This window comes from Sminthopsis crassicaudata, chromosome 4 (assembly GCF_048593235.1).
Source record: "Sminthopsis crassicaudata isolate SCR6 chromosome 4, ASM4859323v1, whole genome shotgun sequence".
Classification (NCBI taxonomy): domain Eukaryota; kingdom Metazoa; phylum Chordata; class Mammalia; order Dasyuromorphia; family Dasyuridae; genus Sminthopsis; species Sminthopsis crassicaudata.
Window position 1 is genome coordinate 164,334,132 of NC_133620.1, and position 25,754 is coordinate 164,359,885.

Sequence of the window (25,754 nt, forward strand, 5' to 3'; positions counted from 1 at the left end):
TAATCAGAAAGGATCTTAGACAACATCAAGTCTAACCCTCCCAACCACCACAGCATTTTAATGAATGTAGAAACTGAGTATCCAAGAGGTAAAGTGACTTTGTAACAAGATATAGAGGAAATAGTCAAGTCCAGGACTTTTGATGTCAACTCCTTTTATACTGTACCACACTGTTCCTCCCAATGAATGAAGAGTTAGAGACTATAAAGCCCAAAGGTTTTACTCAGTTTTTCTTGAAAATAAAAAAAAAATAGAAATACATGTATCAAAAAAATTTAGAATTCATTAAGCATCTATTATGTGTTAGGCACCGTGATAAATTCTAAAGATATTAAGACAGAAACAGAATAGAGAAGATTTCTTTGTTTTCCTGACTATTAAACTAATAGTATACTCAATCATTTCCTATTATAATCATTGTTATTAGGCCTAATGCAAATGAACAACTCTTCCCATAAACTCTGGGAGAAAGTATACTAAAATCATACAAGGCCTCATGTGACTCCATGACTGAAATATACTCCCTCCCTCTTTTTGACTTGTCAAAATCTTTCTTTTCATTAAACATTTGCTCCATTTTCTATCATTTTCAAGAAGATTTCCATGATTTTCTTAAATGAAAATATAAAATCTCTCCTCAGTTTTCCTACAGTGCTGCCTGGATCTATACCACTATTTTATGCTATTGTTATTTATTATTATTATTAATTGATAAATTAATTAATAAATTAACTAATTGAAAAACATTTATTTAAAATGTCTGATGTATGTGTTGGTAAAATAAACAGCAAAATTTCAGAGACCCTAGCCTTAAGATTATTAGTTCACATTAAAATAGGAGATATATACAGGAAAATAGTAGCCAGGTTATAAATGTTATAGTTTGAAAATTTATAGGGATAGCAAATATAACCACAGGGTAGTAATTAGACATGACCTTTTCAGGAAGAATAACAGAGTTGATTTGATTATAGTTAAAGAAATGAAAGAAGAAGGTAGTAGATAAATATCATGGTAGTTGATGAGGAGTCTAACAGGAAAGTGAAACTTGGCTAGAGGCTTAAACTAAGTACTTTGGGAGAGATGGGGCAGAAATAATGTCCTTTTTAACCTGGTATCTCACTTCAGAATTTTAACCTCAGACTGATTCTTTGCATATAGCTTTTAATAGAAATTCTGTAATACAGGACAGTAAATTCTTAATATTTTGAAGTTAACTCAAAATCTCAATAAATGATACCATGCTAATGAATTTTACTAAATAAACTGTTTTAAATAAATTGTGTTACATATGCCTTTTGCATGCATTATTACATATGAACTTACTTTGAATTACAATTTATTTATTAACTCCATCATTTTGTCATAACTGGGAAAAATAAAAAGGACCCTTTCTTAAAACATGTTTCCACTTAGTTTTTCTTTTTCATCCACTTACCCAGAGCTCTTCAACAGTTTTTTTAAGAGTTTTATTGATGATCCTTTAAATATTTTATTAAAATGTTTTGTACAAACATTTACAGGTTACTTCCACTTTTGGAAAGGTCTCTTGTAAAAAATTAAAACATTTAATAAAACTAATAATATAATGACCTAATCTGAAAGTGCATGCCACATTTCACATATGTAACATCCTTCCCCAATGTGCTCTTAAAAATTATCAGAAATCTCTCTCACTCTACTACTTTTTTTTTTGTAATTATGAATCTCACTCACAAGACCCTGTATTGCTTTGGAGCTTAACAGCAAAAAGTGAAATGTCATTGGCAAAGAAAATATCTAGAAGACCCTACCAAATATAGAAAATTTGTTTTATTTTGTACTCTATCCTTGACTACTTGTGTGACAATAGCAAACATATTCAACTTTCTGAAGGTGGTCAAGATGGTCATCATATGATCTGTGAATACTCAAAAAAAAAAAAGAATGAGACCATAAAAGACTGGAAATTTAGGTATGTAAATATTGAACAATTTTAATAATCAACAGCAGTCCCGTCATAATCTTGCTAATCTCAACTGAGTTAGAAATCCAATCATGTATTAAATTTCCAGCCTTTCAATAAACTCTGTAATATACTATGTAAACATGAAAAGTAGATGATAATATTAAAGTGATAAGAGAGCTCACCAGCACAATTTCATAAGGAACAGAAGAAAGGTGTGCTAGTAAAAGAACTTTCCAGTATTTCCTTCACCTCTATCCCTTTCAAATCAGAGGAAAGACCCATAGAGGTCTGATTTCTAAAGCTTTACCAGAATTATCCTAATCACAAGAGACAATTCCTCATGTCTATTATATACTGTAGTACATAGTTATAAATATGTAGTATAGAAAGATAGATAGATAGATAGATAGATAGATAGATAGATAGATAGATAGATAGATAGATAGATAGATGTAGTATATAGTTATTATGGCTATGTATCTATTTTTAATTACCATATATATGTATATATGTATATATATGTGTGTGTGTGTGTATGTATATATATATATAGTCCTTTTCCAATCTGTTTGTGCTTTGATTTGAATGAACAAACTATCTTAAAAATAGTGAGTTTTCCCCCTATTGCTGACAAAATCTTATGATAGTTTTTAGAGGAAAGCATAAGGGAAGACTTTCTCTTTATAAATTATTCTCACTCATATTCATCCCTAACTCTGAGGGTTTTCTTAAGGAATTGACTCATAAGCCCAAGATATTTTCTTGAGGTGAATTTCCCATATGCTTTTGAAATTACTGATAGGATGATTCAATTTATAACTGATTATCCAAGTGATTATCCAAGGTTACATTCATTTGTATAAATCAAAATAAAGAACATTAAAGTTTTGCTGCTGACAGTGCAACTACTCCTGTATTTTAATAAAGTAATGTTGGATAGATACAGATATGGGGCAGCTGTCATGACACACAGATCCTAATATACCATTCCAAAGAACAAATTGGTGCTGACTTACAATTTCTGTGTTAGACTTCAAAACTACTCCATTATTAAAGAAGATGAATGGGAAATGTAAATAACAGCAGTTTGTTGCAGAAATTCCAAGCTGAACAAGGAATCAGAATATTTTTCTTTGCAAAAAATTAGAAACTACTAGACAAATAAAACTAATACATTGTCAAAAAAAACTTCTCAGATGAAATATGATCCTGGAAATTTAGAAAAAATATCAACTTTTTGAATCATCATTATATAAGTAAATGTAATGTCAAATTTTTGAATCATCATTCTAATAAGTAATCTGCCATCTTGTCCTGTCTCAAAGTTTCACAACCCAAAAATGGCACATGTAATAATCACAAATAAATGTAATATGTTAAAACTCAGTTATTAGCCATGGTATTTTCTTGAATGCTCATTGTTCTTCTGAATAAGGCTTTATAATTTTGTGAATTACAAATGAGTATTCAAATAAGCTTTCCATAAGAGGAGGCAAATAGAATGTGGATGACAGTAATCAAAAATAATATACAGCACTGCAATAGTAAATAATTCTGCTAATTATAATCATGGCATCTACATATGTGTGTACACACTAAAATATGGATGTGATAAAAACAAATATCTCTTCTCACTTTAATACACAGCAAGATTTTTTGTCCCATTTATAGAAACTTAAAAAAAATAATTTGGACTTACTGATTGTTCATTTAAATCCTGTGAGTCTTCCATGTGGTTTTATCACTTTTCTTTTCCCTCTCAAGTAGAAGTCACTTTCCTTTTAACTTAAGAATGGAATTTCTAAAAGAGAAACAAAAAAAGAAAAGTTATTTTCCTTAACCTGACCCTTAATTCTTTCCTAAAATTTTCCCATTTGTCTCAATATGTGAAATGTTAATAGAGAAACTTTTAAATAAAATACAATACCTGAAAAATAACAATTATGAAAATAAAGCCAAGTGATTTAAAATTCTTGATGACACTAGAACCAATGGGAATGACAATGTATTTAGAGCTAGGTGGAATCTCAGAAGTCATTTTATAGATGAAGAAACTAAAGCCCATAGAAGTTAAATGGTTCAGACCTGCCAGGGAATCCCATGAGTAGAGAAATGTTACCACTTGAGGTAGAAAGAGATGGGGGTTCAAAGAAAAGTTCAAAGAGAATCAAATATAAACTGAAATATCACAGGATGGGTATGTACTAGGATATCTCTATGGAATGACATAATCAAGTGAGAGAAAGAAAAGCAATTAGTGGAACAATGAATCAGAGCTAAAGATTGTACTGATGAGGAAATCAAAATTCAAGGAATAATGAAGGGTTATATATGTCAGTGTTACTCCTATTACTTGATAGCATGCTTTTTTGTCTATCTCTTGTGTATCAACAAAATCATTGATGAACTCTGCCAATCTTCCTCCTGGTTTGACACCTTCCCTGGCCTGTGGGATAATATTTTCTCCCTAACTCTAGATCCTCTCTTAGGCTGCAGAGAAATAAACTGATTGATAGCATTAGTGGGAAGCCTCTAAAACAGTGTAGGCTAACTCATTAACTATATGTTTGGGACTATAACATGCAGATACACTAGAAACAGACCTTTTACCTTCATCATTCAAAGAAATCCCAAACCATACACTATTTCTTCCCATTTACAATCAATTGTGTGCGAAAATTGTGAGATGAGTAATTTGGATTAAAAATGAACCTATCAAAAAAATTTTTTAATTAATCCGTCCAAACAAAATCTGGTCATACAAAAAACTGCATTGGAACAAGAGGGTTAATAGAATTATTTAATAATAGAAAAAAAAATTTGCAACCAACCATTTCTAGAAGTTTCTGTATAAATCTTTTGGAGCAGAAGTTATGGAAGAATATCCACATCTAGTCTTTCATGATCAAGATATGGTTAGAGGTGATACTTTAGCTGTATGCAAGATATAGTGTAAGTCAGTTTGAATTGTATCAAAATATTTTAGGCAAGTTACTTACTATTGGAATTGCTGTATGTGGATGCATACCAAAGAAAAATAAACAAAAAACCCCAAAACTATAATAAGTAGAAATCATAGTTAACATAAAAGATTATGGGGACAGCTAGATGGCACAGTGGAAAGAGCACTGACCCTAAAATCAGGAGGACCTGACTTGAAATCAAACCTCAAACTCTGACTCACTCTGTGACCCTGGGAAAATCACTTAACTCTAATTGCAAGAAGAAGAAGTTCTAGGCATATAAGTGAACTAATTTATACTAAAATTTCTTAGTGAATAACATCCAGTCATCTTGATGATAGGAATCATAATTAGGAATTCATCTTGAAAATAGTATTCCTGGGCTTAGTTTGCATAGTTTGAATATTAGTTGGAGAGTGGTATTTAAGAAAATATATATTTAACCAAAAGTTTATTTGCTTTTTGAATAGAAAAGCTTACAGAATGAAAGGATTTCAACTCTCCAATCTTGTTTTTGATATTTGAAGTGCTACATCAGCCTATCTTTTGATTGGAGAAGGATACAAGGTCAAGGCCTAAGACTTGAGAAAAAATAATATTCTTTCTTTTAAAAGTACATTTGGCTAGTCTTTAATAAGTCCCAGACTTTGAGACTTGGCATCACAGTATGGAGGGGGCAAATAAGAAGCAAAAATGAAAGTTAAGCCAGGCATAAGTCAGATCACTGAGTCTGAACTATAGAATATATATGTAATTGTATGAATCATATTTCATGTCAGAGTTCCCTTTCCATTAAAAGCACTGAGATATGTTTCACATATTTAAAGTAGAGAAACTGACCCCCATATAAGCTAGTTTATTGTGCAATGAACTTAGCTCCAGGAACCTGATTGAATAGATCTATTCAGTGACAAGTCTAGGTACAAATTGTGGTCTTATGGGGTGAGAGTAAGGTGGAAAGAAGAAGCTCAAAAGATGGAGTTCAACTGGTGCCCCTAACTTTTTGATTAGAGAAAGATCTTATCAACTTTGAAGGGCATTAGACATCTGCATCTTCCAATCAATATTCTTAAATCAATTATTTAAAAAGGGGTGGCTCTCATCTCCCCCATAATTATTCTAAACAAAATCTCCAGATAAGATGATGGCAGGGTCTGCATCATTGGGAGCCAAGGACTGATTGGACTCCAGCTTTATAAAAAGCCCAGGTAGGAGACTAGTATATATCATGCTTAAGGGGAACTTCTTGGTTATTCCACAATGAGAGAAATATATTTTTAAAAAAGAGAAAGAGAAAAGAAAGGAAGGAAGGAAGGAAGGAAGGAAGGACAGAGAGCAGGGGGAGGAAGGGAGGGAGGGAATGAAGAAAAAAACTACTTAAGTCTGGCTAATTAAATAATTCTCAGATGATAATTTTGGAGTTGGGGGAGTACAGGAATTGGGGTTGGGCCAATGTCAGAGAATCACTGCTGACCCTGACCTACAATTTAATAGGTTTAGTTAGCCCAATTCTGGGGCAGTGACTCATCTGTGAGAATGTAAATTCAGATAATACCTTACAATTTATATAAGCTATATTTTGATTGTCTCACTATAAGTAGGAATCAGCTTAAAACTTTGCAAGGGATTCAATGACTATTTGGCAAGTTCTTCTATGTTCTTTTCTGACCTGGGAGCATTCACAATTTAACAAAATATGAAAGTGAGAATGAATTAATAGCAGATAATTTCAAGTTATCTTAAAAAGACACTAAAACATGTTAATTACATTATTTTCCACCATAACTGGAAATAGTCATTTCCATTGATAATAATTCAGGAAGTTATGCCAATAAATCTCCTACTACATTTCAGTTTTAGGGACCTAGAATAAGGCTTCTTAAATTTTTTTCACCTGTGACCCCTTTTTGCCCCCCAAATTTTTATGCAACCTTGGGAACATAGGCATATAAATTAGACATACAATTTAAACAATTATTGATAAATCATAAACCACAATTCCCACATTCAGTTTTGCAACCTCATGTGGAGTCACAATCCCACAGTTTAAAAAGCTTTGGCATAGAGAACAATCCTTATCTTATGTGATGAGGGCATAATCAGTGTAGGAATTAGAAGAAACTCTGCAGAACTCTTAGAAATACTTATATTAAATCCTATAGCCTGACAATGTCATATATTTCTGCTTATTTTCTGAGATTATTTGGTCCACCAGTCCTGCCTTTACTATGTAGATAACATTTTATCTTCCTGCCAGTTCTGCCAACAGTCCTGTGATCTCCTGATTCCTACATATTCTATATGGTGTTTCCAGAACAAAAACTTCTTATGATCTTTCCTTGGACTGTAATAATTTGGAATAATTTTATTCTTTGTCTGGTCCCAGTTAAGTTCTCAAATGAGGTAATATATATAAAACATTCTATAAGCCTTAAAGTGTTATATAATATCAACTATTACTACTATTAATGCTAATATTAATCAATATTATATTACAATTAATAATTATAACACTAATAGTGTGCATAGTTATTGTCATTTTTCAGTTATATCCAGCTCTACAGAATTCCATTTTGGTTTTTTTGGCAAAGATACTGGAGTAGTTTGCCTTCTCTAGTTCATTTTACAGTTGAGGAAACTGAGACAGAGTTAAGTAATTTGCCCAGAATCATGTAGCAAGTAAGATTTAAACTCATAAAGATGAGTCTTCTGACTGTAAGTAAGGCCAATCCCTAACAACCTAGTTGACCTTATTATAAGTGCATTTTATATCACAATACACCAATATGCACAATTCTTATACCAAACATATATTAATTAAAAGTTTTTCCCATGTATACCTATATGGTATGCAAAAAGAATATGTATTTTAAAAACAAAGGCATCTCATAACATTGGGAAACAAGAGATGCCTTTTCAAAAAGACTATTATTTTATAGTTATTATAGCTATTGTTAACAATGAATCATAACAATAGTTATAGTTGTATATACTATGCAATGAGGTATAATAAATAATTATTAAAATAGAACTTAATTAGAAAGAAGGCTGTGTATATTTGGATTACAAAAAAGATTGTCTTTTTCAACTAGCAGTTCAGTATTCTATGCCAATTTTGAAAATATATGTAATAGTGTCCTATGTTATTATGTATTGTTTTCCTTAAAATTTTAGTGTTTTTTTTTATTTAACCATTTTGTGGTTAAGGTCAATTTTTTTTCTCTGCTAAATATGTTAATGTACTAAAATATTATGAGTTCAATGATTTTACATTATAGAACAAAGTTAAACTTCCTAGATTAATTGCAAACAGAATATTGTTTTACATCATAATTATAAAATGGTTGCTAAAATATATTCTTCAATGTTTGGCTTTCTAAGGAGAAAAAAAAAAGTACCTCTATAGTCAGCAATCAGTGAATGGCAGTGCTATTTCCTAGTAAAGATATAAAATTGAGGAATAACTTGCCACATACTTTGTTATAAAATAGTAGCCCATTTTTTTTATTAATCTAGTAAGTAGGCAATCAAAATGAATTTAAAATAGGGATAACTATTACTTTCACTTGTTCGAAATCTTAAGAAAAAGGTTTTCCATTATTGTTCAAATTTGCCAACCTACAGAAAATCAGTAAATCTTTTAGATTCCTTGATTACTGCCTAGGTAGTAGGCTTCAAACTCAGAAAATCCTCAGCATTAAGAATGGTAAGAGAATTGAGGTAAGAGCACATCAAAATTTAAATATTTGCAATTCCAGCAAATTCAACCTTTAAGATGGAAATCAAATCTTTCTTTTTTTTTTAACAACAAAATGGATGTACTTCATATTAGTTCATCCATGCCAGTAATAAATAATACTAATAATAATAACTAACTTTTCTATATTATTTATGGTTTTTCCAAGAATTTTCACTACTTTAAATATATTATTGACCCAATAAGATAACTCACACAAAGCTGTAATGGAAATACTCTTATTAAAATCATTTTGCAGATTAAAAAACTGAGTTTGTAAGAGTTTAAATGAGTTGTCTATGATCACATGGAGAGTAAATATATATACAATAAAATTAAAATAGGATAGAAGGCAAATAGACATGCAAGAAAAAAAGTAGTCAGATCCATGAAGCCAAAATGACGTGAGATTGCTAGTAAAGATTTGCAAATGAATTGAGACCTTGGTTTCCATTACTTCTGGTCTCCTAGTAATTAAACAGAACTCCTCTTCAACTTTATCATAATTCGAAGATACAACATTATATTGAGAGAATGGTAGTATAATACGGAATGCTACTTAAGATTTATAAGCAGAAAGAACCTTAGAACTTATGTAGGTATCACTTTCATTTTATAAACAAATTAAGAGGTTAATAGACTGGAGTAAGTAGAAAGAAGAATAAGAATTTGAACCCAATCCTTTGATTCCAATCCAAGTATTCTTTGTGTTACAGCATGGTTCCTGCTAAATTTTATGAGTTTCTTACATGGTGGATCATAATGTCCATGTACTTTTCTCTTACATTAGGATAATATAATTTCAATTTAAAGCTTCAACTTAAAATTTTTTTTGAATAAGTCTTAAGGTACTATGCTGAAGATGAAATTGAACATGAATTGAACATGAATCATTAAAGTCATTTTAATCAAATTTAAGCTCTGTCTCTGTCTCTGTCTCTCCCTTCTTCTCCCTCTCCCTCCTCTTTCTCTCTTAATATAACATATAATGTATATATATACATATTATATACACATACACACACACATATATATATTATATGTGTATATACATGTTATATACACATACACATACACATACATATACATATACATAAAGGTACTATGTAACCTTGGGAAATAAGATGTCTTCCTAAAAAGCCCAATTATAATTTCTATTAAAAATGACAGTAGTGATTATCGAAAGGTCATTTGAGTACACCTAAATTTAAAAAAAAAAAATATATATATATATATATATGTATATATATATATATATATTTAAAAATATCTATTCTAATGTTAAAAAGAAGATAACTGGAATTTTATAGAAAAATGCAATGTCATAACTTGTGATTTCCCCAAAATCTTAACCATTATTTGCCAAGTATAGTCATAAATAAACCAAGAAAAGTCTTTCTTCCTCATATTACTTCCCCCTTCCCTATTCCTTTCCCCAATTCCACTGTCCTTCAATTCTCATTAATGAAGTTGGGAAGCTAGGCCAGGCACTTTTTGGTTCCAACCATTAGGCAGCAATTCCAAGGAACAAAGCCAAAGGTGAGGGCAAAGATTACCCATCTCCAATTCTAGAGCCAACTATTCAGAGAGGCAGAGATAGGCATTCTTTGACTGTGCACCTGACTCTGTACCCTGACAGTGTCAAAGGAACACTGCCAATGGAGCCACAATGAATACAAAGGAGCACCTGACCTGACTTCATACATCCCAATGGGGCCAAAGTGTTCTTTCATTAGTAACAAAATAGTGAGTTATTTTTGAAACCCAATTACAAAGAAATAAATTAGATACTGTAGTATTTTATTACTCCTGAAACTCCTAAGCTTAACGTCAATATAAGAATTTTCATTTCTTGTTGATACTTAGATAACTTTAGATCTCTTGGTACTAAAAACTGCTTGGTTTATAAATGATATAATGTCCATTACAATGTCCAATCTAGAAAAGTAACTTTTTGATCATATTTTCTCTATTTCATTTTAGTCTATGTATATGTATGTAAATATGTGCATATATAATATGTATATACACACATATATTATATGTTATATTAAGAGAAAGGAGGAGAGGGAGAAGGAAAGAGAGAGAGAGAGAGAGAAAGAGAGAGAAAGGAAGAAAGAAAAGTATTATACTAAAAAAAATACAGAGAATGATAAATCTGGACTCTTTTTAGTTCCTCTTTAGCCAGAATAAATTTAGTTAACCTTTGTATGAATCAGGTGGTCTAATCAAATTTATTGTTATTCCTATGCTCAGATAGTCCCTATGACCTGTGGAGTTCTAATTGCTATTATTTTATTATTATTAATAATAATAATGTTATTTCCCATTTTGAGATTCTGTGTACAATGAAATGCTTTGTTGTATTTACCTTGCTTCCCCATAACATGGCAAATTACCCAGTCTTTTCCGAGAAGGATGTCTAAATCTTGGAGACCAATGGTAACCTAGGAACCATTTTTGAAAATGAATATATGGTTGTGTTTATTAACAACACATACCTGACTATTTTATGCCACTCCCAAGTAAAATACCTTTAAGAATTTAAGAACAGCTTATGGCATTTTGCATCCTTACTCTTTATATCCTCAGAAATACTCTGTTTTTAATACTCCATTTTTGTCTTATATATTTAAATCATGAAATAATCCCATTACTTTCTTCAGGAAATATTCATTTATTCATTCCACATATGCAAAAAGTATGGGGGAACTCAAAAAACATTTGTTAAACACCTGTTAAACAGCTTTGCTGCCAAGCTCTGGAAGAAACACCATATATTGTCACTGTAAGTGATTGCAAGAGGGAATAGTCACAAAAACCAATAGCTGTAATTTACAGATAACATATACAATATTACATTAGAAGAATATTAGGGATATAAGGGATATGTGACACAATTCATAAGAATGTAGACTTGGAATCAGGAAGACTAGATTTATACATTGCCTTAAGTACTTAGTACTTATGTGATTCAGAGCAAGACATTTAACTTTTTTTATCCTCAGTTTCCTTATCTGAAGTGGTGTTAATCATTACATATTTTTAGTACTGTTAAGACTATTGAGAAAATATATGCAAAACACTTTGTAACCTTATAGTTCTAAATTTTTGCTACTGCTGTTATTTTTTTATAAAACAGAGTGGTATGTCAAGTACAAGAAGATCACCACAAACTCATGAGATCAGAGAAAATTTCATGAAGAAGGAAATAATATTTGGGTTCCACTTCTAAAAGGAGGTAAGAAATAGCAAAAGAACAAGCAGAATAGGTAGTGGGTTTTCTGTTTCATTCTAGTCTATTAGGAATAAAACTAAATTTTTTAATCATTTAACACCACATTTTTAAACTTTTAAAAATTTCTATTAAAGTTTTTTTTTTATTTTTCAAAACATATGCATAGACAATTCTTCAACATTAGTCCTTGCCAAACCTTGTGTTCCAATTTCTCCCTTCTCCCATGCCCTCCCCTAAATAGCAAGTAGTCCAATATATGTTAAACATGATAGAAATAAATGTTAAATCCAATATTGCATACATATTTATATAATTATTGTGCCACACAAGAAAAAAATAAAGCAAAATAAAATGCAAGAAAACATAAAAAAGGAGTAACAGCACATTTTTGAAAGAAAAAACAACAAATGCCAAATTAGATTTCAATTATGAGTAAAATTGTCAAAACCATTGCAAATTGTTGGAGATTAAATAACTAACTTATAATATGGTGTCTACCCATAGTTGAATTCTTAAGGAAGGTTTTAGTCTCTACTTATACTACATAACACGAGTCTGAGGCTGGTGTTTTTCAGTAGCTATGTACAAATGAAGTCAGGGTCAGGTGGAATGCCCTTGTGAACTAGTTAGCTTTCTCTATTCCACAGTCCTACCCTGCATCTCTAATCCCAGCCAGCACTCTTACATGCCATTAGTCACAGCAGAGATGGGAATGAATCAGCAAAAATCTGTCACTACTGGAAAATCTAATGAAAGTGAATGTGGCATTGACAATGAGGTCAATGGCATCATCTTGGTGTGTTAGTATTTTGAGACAATATTCAATGACATTTTAAAGATCAGTGAGATATTGGGTACAAAAACCAAATAGGTTAACTAATTCAGATAAGCAAGTATTTATAAATGTATAAGGCAATGTATGGTACAGTTTATATTTTATATATATATATATATATATATATATATATATATATATATTTATACATATATATATATATATATATATATATATATATATATATATATATATAAAAGTCTCTGACCTCAAGAAGCTTAGCTTACCTTCTAGATTACAATGGAGAATACAATACACACACACAAACACCCCACACACACACACTCATTCACTCACAGACTTACATACTCATAATACAAGAAAAACTAAGGAAGAAAGGGGAAGGGTTTGGCAGTATAGATATCATAGAAAGTTTCACAGAGGAGATAGCACCTGAACTGTATGGAATCAACTGGGTCTTCATTACATGTCCAAACTAGTAAATGTAAGTATGTAGATAGTTATCTTCCTTCTCTGACATTATATTGCATTTTTTATCTAGATCTTTGCCTAACTTGAAGGCAAGAATCCTACTGGTTAGAGAGGAACAGCCAAAATAAGTGGAATAAGAAAGAAACTACATAGCACACAGACCAAGAGTTAGAATATCATCAAACAATTTTACAATAGGAAACTGACACCTAGAGAGATTAAGTTGCTTGATTAGGGCTACATAGCAAATAAATATCTGAGAATTAGAACATCATTCCCTACTATGCTTTGGAGTACTGAGAGTTACTATTAACTTATAGGTCAAATATTATTATATTTGGTGGTAGCTAGATGACACAGTGGATAGAGTGCCATATCTGGATTCAGGAAGACATGAGTTAAAATTCAGCATCAAATACTTATTATCTGTGTGACCGTGGGCTATTTATTTAACCTCTCTTTCCCTCAGTTTTCTCACTATAAAATGGGAATAATAGTAGCACCTACATCCCAGGATTATTGTAAAGGTTAATAAGAAAGCAATTGTAAGGCACTTAGTACAGTGCCTGGCACATAATAAATGCTATAAATATTAGCAATTACTGTTGTTATTGTCATTGTTGTTATAATCATATCAGGATCCATCTGATCACTTTTATTGTTGTACTATAATCTTGTTATAGCAAGTATCACTTGAGAGGAAAATATCCGTGGTTTGTGAGAATAGTAGATTGACATTTCAGAAAAGCAGATTTCAATTCATTAAAAAAATACTTAACAATGCAAAGGCAGAAGTGGCTGTGTTATAGGTAGTGGCTCCCTTTTAGTGAGGTCAATGGGAAGTGAGATAGCTATTTTTCAGGGATATTATGGATGAGATTCTTAGTGAGATGTAAACCCTACTTTTGTTTAAACTAAACTTTTTCCAGCAGAATTCAACCTAGAAAGACCTCAAGGAGAGAGTTCTTCTCCCTTTTCTTCAAAAGGGAATCATGAAGTACATTCTAGAAAGCTATTATTAGCATCCTCCTCCATTGCATAATACAGGCAAGGAAAAGGAAGAGTCATATGTAAGGGCTCATTTGATATTTGCTTTTGTCTTTTTTCTTTGTACTGATTATTAAAACAACTAATGAGAATTATGGAAAATTTAAAGATCTAGGCATAACTTGGAGAATTTGCAGTTTATCTCCCTCCTTAGTTACTTGAACAGGATAGACTTTTTTTAGACAACACTGAGCACATTAAAAATTTATTATTAATTCAATTTATAATTTTCATGTAATTAATTCAGGATATATATGCATGTATCTGTATATATACATAGATACACACATATATTCATGTTTATCTTACAGTTATACATATGTATATACTTGCACATATATAAATGTGTATTTTCAGAATTTAAAATTCTTCATATAAAGACATATGTAAATATATTTTCAAATTCATGAGTTTATGTTATTTTGAACATAGGTAAAACATAATATTTGAATCTAAAAATCAACTTCTAAAAAGAATAGATACATTTTTAGATATCAAATATATCTTAATAAATTTTATTTTGATAAACAATGTTAAAACAAAACATTACCAGCAAACATGTTGATAGGCAACCACCCTATTTATTAAATCCTTCCTCTTTTGGGAATCTATTCTTCAGTTGTTTAACCATTAAGTCTATCAGGAAGATCTTCTATTTAACCTAAATTCATCACACTCTATTACCTCTTTTTCAGTCTTTACTGGAAATGAAAATTAGGTACTTATGACCTGCTGTAATAATAACTTTTATAATTGTGAGAAATAACATTAGCTTTCACACCTAGTTTTTTCAGGGGATTTTATTTCAGTCAATTCCTCCAATCAATTTTTATAATTTCTTTACTCATCTATTTCTATCTTGAAGATATAGTTTTATCAGGTGTCAAATGTCCTGGATTTCTCCCCCCTTGAGGACCTGGATTCTAATCCTAACTCTCCCACTTGGGTCCTCTGTGCCTTGGGAAAGAAACATCAACTTTGTGGGGTTAGTTTCTTCATCTCTACCAATGAATGGGTCCAACTAAATGCTCTTCAAGATCAATTTCCTATAAACTTCTTGAAAACTCCCTATTTTGTCATTTTGAGAGCTCAGAATTGAACTCAGCATTTTTTCCTTTACATCACATTTCCTGAGTAATCACTGACTGAGTGGCACTAGACTGAATCTCAATCAGAGGGACAGAAACTAAATTTGTAATTTCATTAATTTAGGTATATCTCAAATGAAGCAACTTGCCCCTACCAATGCTAATTGGCATTTTAAATCTTAGAAAATTGCCTAGAGCACTAACAGACTAAATGACTTACCCAGGGTCACAATTACAGTGTATATATTTAAATATCTATAACAGTATATCAACCTAGGTTTTCCTGATACCAAAGCCAGCTCATCATGCACTTACAATGCTGCCAAAATGTGATGAGTATTTTGTAATCAGAGTCTGTAAGAATTTTTCTTATCATAATGAAAATACTACTAGATGATTCCTATATTCTATTGTTTCTGAAGCTGAAGATTTTTCTTTAGATAATTGCTGCCAATTAAGATTATCATATAATTTAATGTCATGGTTAGTTAGTATTTCATTCATATTCAAATAATTTATTTTCCTTCCATTAATTTATTTTAAATTTTATTCAGTTTACTTTTGAGCACTGCAGCCTAGAAAGATATATTGAAATGTTGTCTACTCATATGATAGTTAATCGTTTTATTTATCATGTACAAATTTAATGAAATGCTTCCAATTATAGGATTGTTTAAACAGGACAATTTGTAATATAAGTGTTCTAAGTTGTTTTCTCTCCTACCTCCAAACATGTATGATATGTACTTTATGACAAATAATTTTTATCTTTTTAATGAACCTTGGATTCCTTTAACTTTGGATATGCACCAAGACTCAGTTTTTTGCCTTCTGGTTCCTTTTTGCCCTCTCACCATGAAAGAGTTTATCCATTTTCATGCCTTTATGAAAGGCCATTTTCATGGTCTTTAATAATTTCCAAATCTGTATTCTCATCTGAGCTCCAATTTTCATATCCATAATTGCCCAGTGGACATTCTCATTTGGATGTTTTCCATCATCTCAAACTCAACAAATTCCACACTACAATCACAATCCCTCTAAAATAAAACAAAACAAAACCAACTTCCCCTTCTAACTTTCTTATGCCCATAAATGTCATTATCATTTTTCTACTCATAAAGATTTGCAAGCTTTTAATTACCTTTAACTTGGTCTTTGCTAGTATCCCTTATATCCAGTCAATGTCTATTCCTTTATTTTTCCTTTTCATTTTCTCATATCTACTCTTGTTTTTCCATTCTTAGTCATCTTCCTAATGGGCCTTATAATCGAAGAGTTATTAGTCTCAGTTCTATCTTGTATGCTAATACATGACTAATTTGCCTTAAATACATTTTTGTCACATCATAACATTATTTTAAAATCTTCAAGTAGTTCCAATTTATTTATTTTTTTTTGCTCTTTTCCTTTGAGGAAATTAGAGTTAAGTGACTTGCTCAGTGTCACAGCTAGGAAGTGTTAAGTGTCTGGGGCCATATTTGAACCTAAGTCTTCCTGACTTCAGGGCTGGTACTCTATCCACTGTACCACCTAGCTGCTCCTCCAATTTATTTTTACATCAAGTATAAACACTTTTGTAAGACTTCCAAGGCCCTCCAGACACATTCCTACCTAATCTATCCAAATCTATTTCCTGATACATTCTAGTATATATCTTCTGTTTAAGGAATATTGTCATCTTGCTTCTCCTGTCTACCTTGGTGACTTCTCTCATGCATTTCCTTTCATCTATAATATAGTATTCTTTCAGATCTACCTAACTCTTACCCACAATTCAGTATAGTTAAACCCCATCTCGTTGATTACATTGGCCTTCACTGATGATGACATTCTCTGATCTAATGTACAAGAGTTTCTATGGCTGGTACCAAACAATTTTAAATTTAAATATCTTGAAATGTTTGTTAATTAATATTGTATGAGCAAAACAACTGTTTGGACATGTATACACATATTGTATTTAATTTATACTTTAACTTCATGTATAGGTCAACCTGCCATCTGGGGGAGGGGGGAAGGAGGGGAAAAATAGAACAAAAGGTCTGGCAATTGTCAATGTTGTAAAATTACCCATGCATATATCTGGTAAATAAAAACTATTAAAAAGTAATATTGTATGATTCAAGTCAAACAAGTCCTATCATCCTGCCGCAGACCCTTACATGTTTCTTTCAATTTCATGAAACTCACCTTGCCCTGAAATATTCATCCTTCTCCCCAACACCTAAGAAAACATCTGCCCTCCACTCTAACATCTTCTGTGACTGCTCTATAAATCTCATTTTCCTCTAATATTTTAAAACATTTACAGTTATTTACTATTATTAAAATACCATATTTATTTTGAATATATATTCCATGCATAATACTAATATTCTTATTGATTTTAATAATGTCTACCAAATAGGATATTTGTCCTTTTCCATAATCCTATAATTATAATACAATATTTACATATCACTTTTGATTTTGCAAAACATTTTCCTCAAAGCAGTGAAGTAAGCAGCACAAATACTCTTATGCTTGTTTGACAGATCAAGAAATTGAGACACACCAATATAATGAATAACTTGCACATTTCAAACAGCTAACAAGTGGTAGAATTGGTTTTCAAAGCCAGACTTCCGGATTCTTTCCTTCACTTTCTCCTGTGCCATACTTTGTGATTTAAGTTCTATCGCTAATCCAAAAGATATTTCCCTGAAAACCCATATAATATCTTATATTCTTTCTGCTTCCTCATCTTTCCCAGTACAATATAGAGCCATTCAATAAATGCTTGTTAATCAATTAATTGAAAAAAAATTTACACAAACTCTAATCTTAATTACAAACTAGATGAAATATGGTTGGGCATTGTTTAGTTACCAACTTATAAAATCATGGAGGCACTGGACTTATAACATCTTCAACCTGCCACATATCCACACTCTCCCCATGGAAAAAGAAATCTAAGAAGGGAATAGTTAAAAATCCTGGTGTCGAAGAGTCACCCAAGAGCTTGATTCAAAGATCAGGTACCTGCTAATACAAAAGTAGGAAGGGGAAAAACTCAGATATTAAGTTTCTTTAAGTAGTCAAAACATTTCCATTTACCCTAAACCCTTCATAGTTCTTCTCTTCTCATTGATGGATCTTATATTTTCCAAAAGTTGCATTGTCTGTAGTCTCAAGGAATTTTGGAAACAACAGCAGAAAAAAGAATGAAGAGACCAAGCATCTGTGGCCTTCTACATGTAGCCTTGAATCATTTACTCCCCCTCCCAATAAAAGATTTCTCTCCTCCCATACAATCACCAAGTCCAATTTATCAGTTGAATATGCTATTATGAAAACAAAAAAAATCATGTATGTATGTCAAATGTCAGAGCAGTTCTGTACCCTACAAAATAATACACATGATTATGCTGGATTGTTGGATCTCCAAGTTTCTTCTTTTATAAAATAAAACTATAGAACTGGTCCCATAGACCTCACAAGGACGATGTTATGAAAATATATTACTGAGAGCTTATCAAAAGGAAAAAAATTGAGGGTAATTCCTTAACCCTAAAGTATAATTCAATCTGTTTCTTTAGCTTTCATCCTAGAGGCTGGGCTATTTTAAAATCTCAAAGGCAGGAAAAAGCATACCATTTCTTAGAACCCCTTTAAAGTAGACTAGAAGAAAGGTACTTTCTCATATTCTTTGTCCTCCTCCTTCTCAGGTCTGAATTGTAACTGTATGGCCAAAAGGGAAAAAAAGGAGTCTGAATATTTGAAAGGCAATATAACTACAGCAAGAAATATAAATTCTGTGTCCCAAAGTAAATATTCTAAAAGTCTCCCTTTTCCATTATTAATAGCAAAATAAACAGCTCTCTAATGGAAAAGGGTCTATCCTATTTTGGCCCCCACTGTAATGCAGGTTCTACTGGATTGGTACTTATTTATATCTGTGAGCTACATATTTTACTTTAAAAACTAACAAGACTTAGCTTTAACTCTGACAACTTTAAAACTTTTTATTTTTTTCCTGTTCTTAATCTTTTATAGCATCTCAAGCATAGAATATAATTAAGAATAATAAAATATAGGGCACTTTTAAGAGTTGCTATACAGAAAATAATTACCAAAAACCTTATATAATGAACTTAAAAAGTTAATGAATTACAATTCATACTGCTCTTCAAACCAATATTTTTCTTATAACCACATTGTAAAATGATTCACAGTTTCCCATAGAAGCAAATATATAATTGCAGCTTATGGTCTTCACTAGGAGCTGACAATCATATAAATCATAGACATGACTGCCATAAATGTCTATAATTTAAAATAGTAGAAAATATGAATGTAACTTGAGCCTCAATGGCCACAGGTATGAGACTCTTCACATTGGTGAAAATTGATTATCCAATGCCCCACACATGCATGAAAAGCAAGCATTGATGGAAAGGAAAGAGATTATGTGTTTCCATGGTTTCCAATTTTGAGAAGCAGGATGTATAATCCCAACTTCTCTTTTAGTTCACTGAAAGGAGAGAAAGACTGAAGGCATGAAAGAAGATGATAGATTTTATTATGTCCTCATCCACAGATTGTTATACCAGAAACTGAAAATTTTTCTCTTTGGGTGAGAAGTGGCACTCCGTTTTGAGTGAGCTGTGATATTCCCATTCCTAATGGGAGAGCTCCCTCAATCTGTATTTTCTAGTATATAATCTCATATGTTTATTTTCTATGATTTTTGTTATATTATTAATCTGGATGAATACATTTATTTGCTATTTGATATCATGTTTATTGTAGAACTGTATTTGGTGGAAGCAAGTTGATCCTAAGCTTGATATGATTTTTTTTTCCATTAAAGAAATAGTGATAAGAAATCTATAATGAACATGAAAGTAGATTTTCTCTAAACTAATAACATTTAAAGGGGGAGATATAATTCTAACTCAGTACTTCCTCTTTTTTGGGGATAGCAAAGTGATCAAGCTTTTGGCCAAGAGTGGAAGGAAATTCTAGTGATATCTATTCTTGTCTTCCTGTGAGCCACATCAAGACAATTTCAATATCTCTCTGTCTCTCTATCTCTCTCTGTGTTTCTCTGTCTCTCTTTCTCTCTGTATGTCTCTCTCTTTCTCTCTCTGTATCTCTGTCTCTCTTTGTCTCTCTCTGTGTCTATGTCTCTTTCATTTTGTATCTCTCTTTCTGTCTTTCTCTCTCCCCCTCCCTCTCTCTCTCCCCTTGTCTATTTATCTCTATCTCTCTCTGTCTCTTTCCTCCATCTTTCTCTCTTCTTTCTCTCACACACATATAAATACATGTCTACACACATATATACACATGTACATACACATATGTTTTGCACATATATATAAAATACTTATCCAGAAAGACTATAAAAATATAGATAAACACTATACAAGAGGCCCATGTACACAATAAATTTAAATTAGGATTTGTAACTAATGTAACTTAAATTGTTTACCCACAGTCACACAATCAGTATATGTCAGAAATGGGACTTGAGCACCGATCTACCTAACTTGTTAGACCAGGTCTCCATCCCTATCTTAATGTATAATACAATGATTTAACACTAATTCTATAAACCTTAGAATTTCTAAAGATTTTTGTAGACAGGTTAGAGTCTGTAGATATCGCTTAAAAAGTTGTTCAGGAAAGTTTTAATTGATGGCTTAATTTAGTGATAATATATTTTGTCTATCACAAACAAAAGCACTAAAAACTATGCTTACAAACATGCGTGAAGATTACATCATTTCTTGTTAATGATATAGTCATTATAGTACTTGAATATTTGATAGTCTCACTAACAGCTTTAATTATAAGGATACAAAGGGAAGATTTCTTGAATATGTAATTTTGGGTCTTTTTGTCTTTTTTTTCTTACATTCTAGCTGGTAAATCCAAGGAATCTCTGAAGGCAGAAGAAAATTTATAAAAAAAGTACTTTGGGAAAGGGATATTGAAGTAAAAAGTTTTCTATGATACTATATATTTTTTTCACATAAAGTAAGGTTTTAGTCTTAAGTTAAAGTGAAAATGAGTTCCATAAAGTAATAAATGTAATGTGTTCAAACATAGAACACACACACACACATATACATATACACACAGAGAACTATTGAGATCATTATTTTTGTTCCAACATATGTTTCTAGAAAACATTATATATTGTTTTAAGCGTTTACAAAGTGTTTTATATAAAATATTTCATGTGATTCCCCCAGCGACTAAAAAGGTAAATATTAGTGCTATTTCTATTTTACAGATGCAAAAAAGAGAGGCCAAGAAAGACTGGCTTGCCTAACCTAATAGAGATCTGAGGCAAAATTTGAAACCAAGTCTTCCTAATATCAAATTCAATGATTTATGTATTATGTTATGCTTTCTCTCTAATGTCAGTCTTTAAAACTATATAGTTCTCCTATATATTTCCTTACATTTTAACACCTAGTATGGTACAGAGGAAATATTTTGAATGAGGAGCTAAAGAGATTACCAATTATTAGAGCATTCACAGATTTAAATTATTAGTTCATTCACAGATTAAATGTCTGTCACTACCAAAATTATGTCATAAATATAAGTATATGCTATTTCAAGTAACAGTATTCTTTTCCTATATTGTAAGAACCTGGGGGGGGGAGAATTATCCCTATTAGATTAGTCAAGCAATATAATTATACAGCTGTTTCCTATTTTGTAAATCTCACAGGTTCAGTCATTAAAAAGCTGCTAAAAAGCTCCTTTAAAGAGATGAATGATGAAATTGAAATTCAGCTTTAAAATAACACTACTTTCAAGAAAGACTGAATCTTTCTAAAATCCCTTGAAATTAGAAAATATTAACAAATAATAAATAAATGTAAACAACAATAGAGAAAAAAGAGGAAGAAGGAAATGAAGCCTAGTTTAATGAAACATCAGAGATTTAAGTAACCTAAAATATACTTTATTTACAACTCAGCTATTGTCTTACTATGTAACTTAGGGGAAATATTTAACTTTATAGTGTCATAGTTTCTTAAACTATAAAGAGGTTATGTTACAAGCAATGTAATTCTCTCTTAAGATGATACATTTGTATTTAATCTTTTCAAAACCAATTTTCCTTTTTTTGATTAAAAGACAAATAATGAAATGGTCATATGTACAAAAAGTATCTTGTATAGTAATTTTTCTAAATAATATGAAGTTAGTTGGTTCTAATATTTATACCTGGGATAAAATTACATATTTCATACATTCTATTTGACAAGTGATAAAATTAATGTCCATAGAAAAAGGAATAAGTTAATATTCTTGCCTTTTAAAACATTGCTATCTTAAGAGCCTACCTAACTTTTTTTTTTTCTCCTAGTCTGCTCCATATGGTACAGTGAGGAAGGCTGGTATAGTTTTGAAAGCCTTTTGCATATTTCTTCAGTTCTGGCATTCTAATGCACAGCACTCTTATAACCATAAAAGTCCTCATGAGTGCTTCTGGAAATACATAACAAATCCTTAATCAATTTAAGAGCTTTTTAAACTGCATACATGAAATTTCTTGGGAGGAAAATGTCAGTTAGTCTATATGTATATAGCACTTAAGTTACCAAGAGAATCCCATCTCAAAGACACAAAGCAATTTCCCTGTAGTAATATAATTTTCTGCTTTGCATGCTTAAGTCCTGTAGAGTCCCTTAGAATAACAGCAATTATTCAAAAGGAAAAACAACTCTAAAAATGATAGCCAGATTTTCCTAATGCCATGGAAATGGGTTTATATTTAAAAGAGGAACATTTTTTTAATTAGTAAAGAACAACTTACAGTAGTCAGCTGGAATATTAGGAAAATAATTTTCTGAGAATCAGAAATTTCTGAATATATATTGCCTTTTGTTAATGTAAACTGAGTGAAATATGGTTGAATATTCTTATTAATGATTTGTTCTTTGAGGACAATATATTTAATAACAGCTGAAGAATCAGAGAAATGTTAGTTACAAAAATTATTTTATTATCAGTCAAATTTATTGTGAAAGTAATTGATAGTTAAAATGTAGTAAAACATTGAATAACTGAAATGAGGCTTGTTGGTCCTGAGAAGAGATAAATGAGTGCTTGTGGTAGAAGGTAAGAGACCAGGCAGAATGTTGTATATATTTGTAATGTGCTGTCGTCTCCAGAAGCTGCTGGATCGCTCTCTGGGAAGAGATCTGCTGTGTCTACTCAAATCTCTCCAACAGATTCTTCTTCCTGTAACGAACCGTTGTCTCCAGGCAGTTGCTGTTAACTCTTGTCCAAAGAAGTGACTTCCCTTCCTGCAGAGAGCCCCGTCAAGCCTGATGCAATTCAGAGTCTTCCTTCTTGAATCCTGGCTCTGAATCTCCTCCAGCTCTTATCCTTCTCCAGGCCGATCTGCTCTCTGCGCCCAGTGCTCTCTCTTTTATTCTCCCAGAGAATGGGCGTGGGATAATGCAAGGGCTTCTGGGAAGAACCACCCCAGCCAATGAGCTTGCCCCCTCTATCAAGTCAACCTGAGTTCTCACCTTGTAACCGTCCAGAAAACCTGAGTTCTCACCCAGTAATCCTAACATCTCCCCCTTTCTTTTGATTTAGAACATAGGACAGTCATGACCTTGAAACATAAATCCATCAATATGGGAAGTATTACAGATAATTACATAAATTACATAAGCATATAGTAACATAGTAACATAATACATGCTAGAAGTATATGACAAATAACATAATCAAATAATTATAAATTGAAAATTTATAAATGTCCATAAGTCCATTGTCCATTAGTCTCATCTTGTGTGAGGAAGTCCAATGATTCCTGCTGGTTTTAAAGTTCTTTAACAATCTTCTTATTATCCATGCTCTTTCAGTGTCAGATGTTTCTTAGATCTTCTCCTTTATTTTGAGATCTTTCTCTTTTTCTGTCTCTCTCTGATGGACAAGGCGAATATGACTCGTTGGCACCCATCTGATTCCTTCTCCTGCTGAAGAAATACAAGCAAACCCTCTCCCCCAGGCAGTTAACCTATCTGGTTACCTTCTATTTACCACTTTCTAAATCTCTTCTCATCATCTGGCAATTACATTGGAATTGTTTGCACTGGACACAGCCCTGTTGGTTTAAAAGGCCTGTATTCTCCCCAAGTGTAATCCATTTTTGCAATCTGATTGCCTTTTGGCTCACTTATCAGGTAATCCCTTTCTGCCATGTGATTGCTTTTCTGCTGGTTGATCAAATCAGAGTCTTGACCTTCTAAAGGTTCTTTGGGTGTAACATCAGCTGCCATCATGCTCCAAGTCTTTTTTGCCTGGGGCCCTGGTCCTGGGCCCCTCATCCCATTTCCCTGAATTATTCTACACTCTGATGCCCAATGGAGTCCTCTGTTGCATTTTGGACATGGGGTTTTAGGTCTTCTTTCACCCTCTCTTCTCACTGTATCTCTATACCTACACTGAGCTCTTAGATGTCCAATTTTTCCACATTGAAAACATCGCCGAGTTTCTCTAGAAGGCCCTTGCCATGAGGGACCCTGTCTTTCCACATTCATCATTGTCCGGGTGTAAAAAGCATTTGTTCCCACTGTAGCACAGCGTCTTATGATCTCCTCTAAAGGAGCATCTTTGTCTAATCCCCATATAATTCTTTTGCAAATCTCATTGGCATTTTCCTTAGCCAGATGTCTGGTCATTATTTCTGTAGCTGCATTTTCTCCAATCGTTCTTTTGATAGCAGTTTGCAAACGTCCCACAAAATCTGCAAAAGGTTCATTGGGACCTTGCTGTATTTTAGTGAAAGCCTCTCCACGATCTTTCTGTCCAGGAAGGACACCCCAAGCTTTTATTGCAGCCTTAGCAATTTGCTCATATATTGTCATGGTATAATTAATCTGTTCCGAATTCTCTCCATATTGACCTTCACCAGCTAAGTGCTCAAAAGTGAATTGTGTGTTAACTCCTATTTCCAAATTGCATCTGACTTGAATTTTACATAACTCATGAAATTCCGCAAGCCATAATAAATTTTCTCCAGGTTCCAGACATGTCCTTGCTATGGATTTCCAATCATTCGGGGTTAGGACTTCATAAGACAAACCATCTAGTAACATTTTGACATAAGCTGATGTAGCCCCATAAAGGGTACAACCTTTTTTCAAATCCTTAATTTTATTCAAATCTAAAGGTGCATATCTTCTCCTTTTTTTACCTACAGAGTCAGTATTTTCAATCACAGGATATGCATGTATAAAATCACTTATATCCTGTCCTTCTCTCTTAGCTTTAACCAATGCTTTTTCTAATCTTGTCATAGGCTTAGGCTTCTTCACAGGCAATTCTGTTTGTGTTTCTGCCTCTTCCCCTCCTTCTTCCTCCATCTCTGAAGGTGGGGTTGATGCGGGCCTGTCAATAATCTGTTCTCTAGGCAGGGTTGAAGCTTCTTCAAGAGAATCA

The 25,754-nt window shown here is 32.0% G+C and overlaps 1 protein-coding gene across 11 annotated transcripts in view; it reads right to left on the minus strand.

The window, feature by feature from the left end:
- Positions 1 to 25,754, minus strand: part of EYA4 (EYA transcriptional coactivator and phosphatase 4) — a 312,586-nt gene that overhangs the window by 268,118 nt on the left and 18,714 nt on the right. For all 11 annotated transcript variants that reach the window (XM_074309793.1, XM_074309795.1, XM_074309802.1 and 8 more), the window contains exon 2: positions 3,648 to 3,749. In XM_074309793.1, the coding sequence (XP_074165894.1) occupies positions 3,648 to 3,680 (33 nt within the window). In that variant the 5' untranslated portion in view covers positions 3,681 to 3,749. The remainder of the gene's footprint in view (positions 1 to 3,647; positions 3,750 to 25,754) is intronic.